Source organism: Homarus americanus, unplaced genomic scaffold (genome assembly GCF_018991925.1).
Source record: "Homarus americanus isolate GMGI-L3 unplaced genomic scaffold, GMGI_Hamer_2.0 scaffold46080, whole genome shotgun sequence".
In the NCBI taxonomy this organism is placed as follows: domain Eukaryota; kingdom Metazoa; phylum Arthropoda; class Malacostraca; order Decapoda; family Nephropidae; genus Homarus; species Homarus americanus.
The window spans coordinates 1-7,350 of record NW_024740332.1 but is presented as its reverse complement, the minus strand read 5'-3'; the positions used below and the strand labels follow the sequence as shown (position 1 = coordinate 7,350).

The 7,350-nt window shown below is 39.1% G+C and overlaps 1 protein-coding gene across 1 annotated transcript; it reads right to left on the bottom strand.

Moving 5' to 3' along the window:
• Positions 1-2,026: 2,026 nt before the first annotated feature.
• LOC121875415 lies at positions 2,027-7,344 on the bottom strand. The gene is made up of 5 exons (XM_042379965.1): positions 7,318-7,344; positions 6,950-7,164; positions 5,491-5,773; positions 4,352-4,571; positions 2,027-2,656 (listed from the first exon to the last, which is right to left on the bottom strand). Exons 2-5 carry the CDS (start codon positions 7,029-7,031, stop codon positions 2,429-2,431), a joined length of 813 nt encoding a protein of 270 aa, XP_042235899.1. The 5' UTR covers positions 7,032-7,164; positions 7,318-7,344; the 3' UTR covers positions 2,027-2,428.
• Positions 7,345-7,350: the final 6 nt, after the last annotated feature.

The following is a 7,350-nucleotide window of genomic DNA, read 5'->3' as shown; positions in this document are numbered from 1 at the left end:
ATTAATCACCACACATTGCTTGCGGTCATGTAGAAAGTCTTTTATCCACGCTAGGACATTTCCCCGAATTCCGTACCCTTCCAGTTTGATTTTCAGCCTTTCGTGGGGTACACTGTCGAAAGCCTTGGCAAAATCTAGGTAAATATTGTCGATATTACCACCCCGTTCTAGAATATGGGTCCAAATATCAAATACCTTGAGTAATTGTGTCAAGCAAGAGCGCCCCGGCATAAAACCGTGTTGGCAATCTTTTACAAGGTTGTTTCGTAGTAGATGTTCCATCGCTGCATCTCTGATAATACTCTCAAGTACTTTACATATTATGCTGGTCAGGCTCACTGGTCTATAGTTGTTCGTGGAGTGCCTATCGCCCTTCTTGAAGATAGGACTCACATAAGCCACTTTCCATTCACTGGGGACCATTTGTTCATCCAGGCATTTACAAAACAGAATCTTCAGGGGCTCTGCAAGCTCGTTGCACAGCTCCCTTAGCACTCTAGGATGCACCATGTCAGGTCCAGGACTCTTATGGACCTTTAGCCTGGACAGGTTATTTCTAATACCCTCTTCTGTGAACACAATGTGGGTCAGTGCTGTGTCGAACCGTCTGTCCTCAAACGCAGGAAGGTTAGTTGCATCCTCTCTTGTGAACACTGAGGAAAAGAAGCTGTTCAATGCCTCAGCTTTATCCTGGTCAGAATCTGCGTAACTACCATCTTCAAGCCTCAGGTTTTCAATTTCGACTTTGCATAGCGGTAAAACGCCTTTGGGTTTGACTTGACCTCGCGTGCAACCAGCCTTTGGAACTCTTTTTCAGCCCTCCTACACTCTATCTTTGCTTGGTTTCTGGCTCTTGCATACATCCTCCTGTCTTGCTCATCGTTTGACCCAACCCACGTCTTGAATTTCTGGGCTTTCTTCTTAATTTTGTCGACCGCCGCATGGTTCATGTGTAGGGATCCCCTCGTATTCCTAGAAGCACTGGGTTTGGTCTTGGGTATATATTTATCGATCAAATGGGTCATTTTACTAGTTATGATATTCAGCGTAGAGTCTGCGTTCTTGTACCTTAATAAGTCAGGCCAGTTGATACCCCTCATCTCTTCCCTCATCCCATTGTAATTTCCTTTGTAATATTTGCACCTTGGCCTGGCCTTATCTTGAACTAGGTAACAGTTAAATCTGAATGACAACACTGTATGGTGACTGGTGCCAACTGGGGCAAGGTGTTCCAGTTTGGCCACCATACCCTCCTCGTTTGTTATGATGAGGTCATATTTGGGTAAGTTTGTTCCTCTGCAATGTGCCTGGCCCTCACATGTTGGCCCGTAAAAAATTATTCTGAGTTTCGCCAAAAGAGTGGCAGGATTATCTCGTCATTCTAAATAATTGCCTCTCCGTGTCGATGTCGCCATAGTTAAAGTCCCCCATGATAAGGAGGTGGCTGGGGTTGAGCATCGCCGCATTGTTTATTAAGGTTCTTAAGTTCCTTTGATTTAGTGGGCCACAGTTCGGGATCTGTAGATACACCCGACGATAAGTAAGTCCCCTCCCTTTAATTTAATTTTACACCACTTGGACTCTTCAAAGACATCCTCTCCCTGTACCCTCGCCTGGCTGGCTCTAAGGTCTTGCCTAGCGTAGATAACCACACCCCTCCTGCAGGATTCTTGAGTTAGGTTCGTAAATGAGTCATATCCAGCAATACTGAACTCGCATTCCTCTGGGTCGATTCTCCTGTTCTTGTACAACAGTTCTACAACTCCTACATTATCTGGTTGGTGTACTCTTAGTAGTGTTTCAAACTCCTCCCTCTTATCCAGGAACGTGTCGGTATTAGTGTACATGACATTCAAGCCAGAATTTGTTCTCGGTAACGTCTCTGCTCTTAGTAATAAACCCGCTCCACCCACATTCTCAGAAGCTGCAGCATTTGCTAAGTACACTGTATTTTGCAGGGTGTGGTTAAAAATTTCATTGTTGATATCTCCTGTCAATTGCAACAAACACAGGGTTGCCACACTGCACAAAACCTGACGAGCCCGAGGCTGTAGTTCTGATTTATATTTTAGTTATTTTTGTGCAGGTTAGGTAAGGTTGCAAGTTTATAATGGTCACTTATTGATAAAAACATGTCCGTTATTCAAATAAAATTTGTGAGTTCTCAAAATCTTTTAATGATTATACAGTACTTGCAACCTAACTTTAAATGTGTCAAAATTACCCTCCTCACCAGCAGTAGCACCGTCCTGTAGTGCTATCTTCACCCCACCTATCATTCAATGCCTTGTCTGTATCCTTCTCTAGGTCTTCACAAAAAATAGTAAAAACAGTGGATTTTTTAAAAATAATTTTCACCACTTACCAGATCACAGTACAAGCCATTTGGGCGGTTGGTCTATCCAGTGTTATGTGAAGCATATTTGTTTTAAAGTTGTTTGTAAAGAGGAATGCAGCAGCTAACCTTCCCATGGTCTTTTAATGCAGGTTGCTGATCTAGAACATTAAATGAAAAAACAGCAAAGGGAAACTGTCTCACCATTTTGATGCCCAGCTGGAAACCACACTTGCAGGAGGGAATGCACACTATAGTAGTCAACACCAAGGAAGGGATCCGCACGAAGATGAAGGTACTGTCAACATAGTCCCACTGCAGCTGTCAAAATATTGGTACACTACTATTATTAATACACTATTAATATTTTAATGGGTTTTGTGAAAGTTTTATGCTATATATTACAGTATTTGTTTTTTACCTTACATTATTTGTTTTTAGCCTTCTAAGCTGTTAGACTAATTTGGCGGCATATGACCTAAGCTCTCGCGTCACCAGGGATGTTATTACCCAAATCAATCAATCAGTTATTAATACAAAACCTTATTGATACTATTATTATACTACCCCCTCATGGTATACCAAGATGCCTCAACTTTAGACTACACCCCACATATCCATCTCCACAAACACACAACACCAATTATGCTTCCTAAGTTCATTCCCCTGTAATGTACTGCCACCTTTTATCTACCCTTCCATATTCTTTCTTGGCCTTCCTCCTTTTTCTCCAACTAACCATTATATTAAATTAATCCTACTCTTCACTAACCTTACACTTCTCATTCTCTCAATTGGTTTATTTCATTTGTGTAGACATTGCCACCTGTCTTTCTGCTGCTTCTGTCACTACTTATTAATATCCCTTCACCTGTTATTGAGTACTAATAATACCGATGCCTTTTTATTACAGAGTTATTAAATACAGACACACTCTTTACTTTTACTTTATCATCTTTGTCTTTACTTGCTAGCTCACTAGATGATCAGGCAGCCGGTCTATTCTCTGTTACACACTGATGGCAAGTACTGGCCATGTATGGGGTCTTGAATGTATTCGATCATGTTTCAGTGTTGATCAAGTCTGCACTTAAAGGAGATGTGATACTGTTCCATACTATAACAAGGTATATCCTCTTGCATCATAGAATCTGAAGCTGACAAGTGGCCAGTGGGATAAAGTAAAGACTTACATCCCAAACCAGCCATACAGAATTCTACATTACGTAGTTATACAGTAGTCCCTCACCAAGCACTGGGGTTAGGTTTTTGAAAAACCCCATGGCTGATAAATCTATGATAGGCAAGACTAAAGGCTTATGGGAAATACTAAAGGCTTATGAGAAATAGAGGGTTAGGTTTGATGGACAAACCGCTTGTTCGAACTGTATTTGGTATGGCTTGCAAATTTAAATGAAATACTCACAGTACATCTCTGTGGAGATGGCATGTTGCTATAAAATAAGGAAAATGAAGAGTATAGGTATGTATGTGTGTGAAGTGATATTTCAACTCCTATTTGTGTATATACAGGGTATATACGTAATTTTCTTAAATTTATTTTACTCTTGTTACATGCAAACACAATTGTTCATACAAAATGTGCAAAAAAATAAATAAAAAAATAATAAATTATCATAGGTCCAAAAGAGAATACTGTAAACATTTCTTACATCCGCAGGAGTTAGCCCAGGATTATGGGAAGGGGCGGTGCGCTCCTGTCTCCCATGTCCTTGGTAAAATGATTCCCAAATGTCAATAATTTTTTTTTTTTTCTTTTAATTACTGTAATAGTATTATTTTTATTCATTCCTCACATTTATGAAGGAATACATTAGACCACAGAAGGATAAAGATAGCACACTAATTTGCAGAAACTTAAAATTCAATGCCACATTTGGTGAAATGGTATACAGTACTGTTAGAGTAAAAACCGTGGATACCCAGAATCCATGGATGGGACATCCGCTGTTGGCGAGGGTCTACTGTACATAAATATATTGGATTATAAATTACCTTCTTTGTACTCATAACCTCCAGTGTGACCTGAAGAATGAGTGAAACAAGCAGGAGGACGTGCCATGTATAATACACAGTTGAGTTCCACTGGAGTCTTCCCGTGAACTCGGGCGTCATCATTTCTTCTGCTGCATTAACAGTATCATGAGAAGTTTCTAGAACTCCACAAAATACTTCTTTTGATTTATTGGAATACTTTTTGACTTGCTCCCAATTACTGAAAAGAATGAATTCGTGCACTTTAATTCTCCCCTTATCAATACACACATGTTTTCATTAGAGTTGTACATAGGTCAAGAAAGTTTTATTTTATGTTAACACAATGATCCATGCTCATCAGAACACTGGCTGAGCATATAAGTGAAGGGCAGACACCAGTACTGTACACAAATACAGTGATCACATTTTATATAAAGAATTATGCCTATGAATATGTCAAATAATATTTTGGCAAAGTCCTGGAGGCATTATGTGCCAAATGACATTGAACTGTAAAAGAAAAAAATATGCACTTGACATATATTATTAAAAATTCCAAAAGGCCACTAAAACTGAGGGCCATATGACTAACAATCCTTCAGACAAGGCACAATAGGGTAGATCTCATTGAAAATCCTGAAGGGGATGGAAAAAGTGAACCCGGGCCATTTGTTTGTGATGACACGCACCACCAACACTAGAGGACATAACTGCGAGCTTACCAAGTTAGCATGCAGAACGAACATAAGGAAATACTTCTTGTTTTCCTTTTCTAAACCCACACTGTTTCTCCCTAAATAAACTTGCTGTTTTTGCTGGAAATATCTCAATAGTAATTGTACAGTACCTTACTATCCCTGTCACAATCAGCAGTCAGTTCTATACTTTTGAATTTATCTTCAACAACAAAACTCATCTCCCAATAAAAGCTACAGGTAGTGGAATTAAAAAGACATTGACATTATTTTATGGTTTCAGTTTTCAATTTGAAGTAGTGTACTATATCCATCCTCAGGTACAGTACAGTATGTCATATAGCACCACCACCTCAATGAGTTCTCATATTCAGCTGGATCATCATTAATATTATTATTAGATCAGGTAAATATGTGACTAATATAGTGTACTCGTGCAAACAATAATCCTAAATAACTTACTGAATTGTTGCCATAAAGCCAATGAGGACACCAACTGCAAAGAGCCGTAGTACCAATAGCCCTGCAAATATCCATCTGGCGTATGACTTCCACTTAAAACTGATCCATGCCTCTGTTAGTGGGTGTTGAAGGAGGCCTAAACATCTATGATGTGCCATAATGCTCACTGGATGTTCCTTCTTCCATACCAACACCTTAGATGTTAGTTCTTTGGCAGCAGGCAGTACTTCCCAGGTCTGTTGGTTGAATGGGCTTTTTACAGAGGATCGTAAAATGTTTTTGTCTGTAAAAAAAAAAAAATCTCATTAGCATTATAATTCTGTACTCTATTTCAGTCAGTCAATATCTAGCATGCCATTTTTTTCTATACATGATGCTGCTCTTTGCAAACTTTCTAGTTTTGGGGGTCATGATTCATTTCATATTTAACAAGAGCCCTTACATGCCCATTGCTTGCCAACAGTGCATAACATAAAACAGACTGACTGTCTTGTGAGCTGAAGATAACTTAACAAACCTTCCTTACCTTCCACAAAGAAATCTTCTAACCTTACCTCTAGGTTTCTCTTATGCTTACTCTGGGATTAATTACAGGTAGATATATTTTTATACAGTACGTGTTTCAATATCTATGCAGTAATACCTCAACACAACATTCGTCTTACCTCTGCTGTAATGTTCCCAAGTAACTTACAGTATGATTTTTCCTTGAACTTTGATACTCAGACATACTTCCATCTAACCACATGTGAATGACTTTCCTCTATACATATGTATTCCTGGATAGTATACTGGTATCCCCCTATTTATGATGGGGTTACTTTTTTGAAAAACCCATTGCAGGTCAAAATATTGTAATCAGGATCATTTTAACATGGGCTTCAATGGGATACATTCCCAACCAGTCCAATAGCCTATCACATGGATCACCAAAAATAAAATTCCTACAATAATAATATACATAAAACACAATTAGACAACATTCACCACATCAATAAAAACAGTCCAGAAAACTGTGAGGGCAAACTTTTTCAGAGTGAGAGTTGTGAACTCTTGGAACAATCTACCAGAAAGTGTTGTGACGGCACCGAGTTTGAGCTCTTTCAAGACAAAACTTGACCAACACTGGAGCAGGTTCAGGTACATTCAGGAGCCGGTGCATGCCCAGTACTTGCCAACAGTGTGTAATAGAGACGTGACCAATCGCCCAAGCGGCTAACGAGCCCATCATTTGGTGAAGAGGATAAAAGAAAAGGAAAAGTAATCAGAGACGTGACCGATTACCCAAGTGGCAAACGAGCCAATCAGTGGTGAAGAGGATAAAGGTAAAGTTTAAATCAGGGATACCTTTACTGTCCATAAATGCATTAACAAAACAACAAAATAGCATAAAGGAATATTAAACATAATGCTTCTGAGAGTGTGTGCCTATATTGAGTTGCTAATACATTTCTATTACCTTCCTTGATGCAATAGTTGTCCTCAAGTAGTCTGAAATCATACAGAGTACATTTCTCGGTTACTGATGTGCAGTGGTCCATCACCACCTGAGCAAGAAATGGGTACAATTTGATAAGTTCCCTGAAGTTGGTACAGGGAACATCCTCGTGTTTCTTCACCACACCAAAGCCCGCCTCCCACCACTGGCTCCTCACAATGGTCTCTACAACTGTTCTGCAAGAATATATAATTTTCTGTTAACTGCATGTCTTAACCAGAAAGCAATGTACAACAAACACTGTTGAAATATTTGTTTTTTTGCTACACAAGAAAATTATTTTTAATATTAACATATTTTATATAATCATTAGCAAAATCATGTCTTACTTCTTCCTCCCTTTGAGAGCCTTGTGGGTGTAA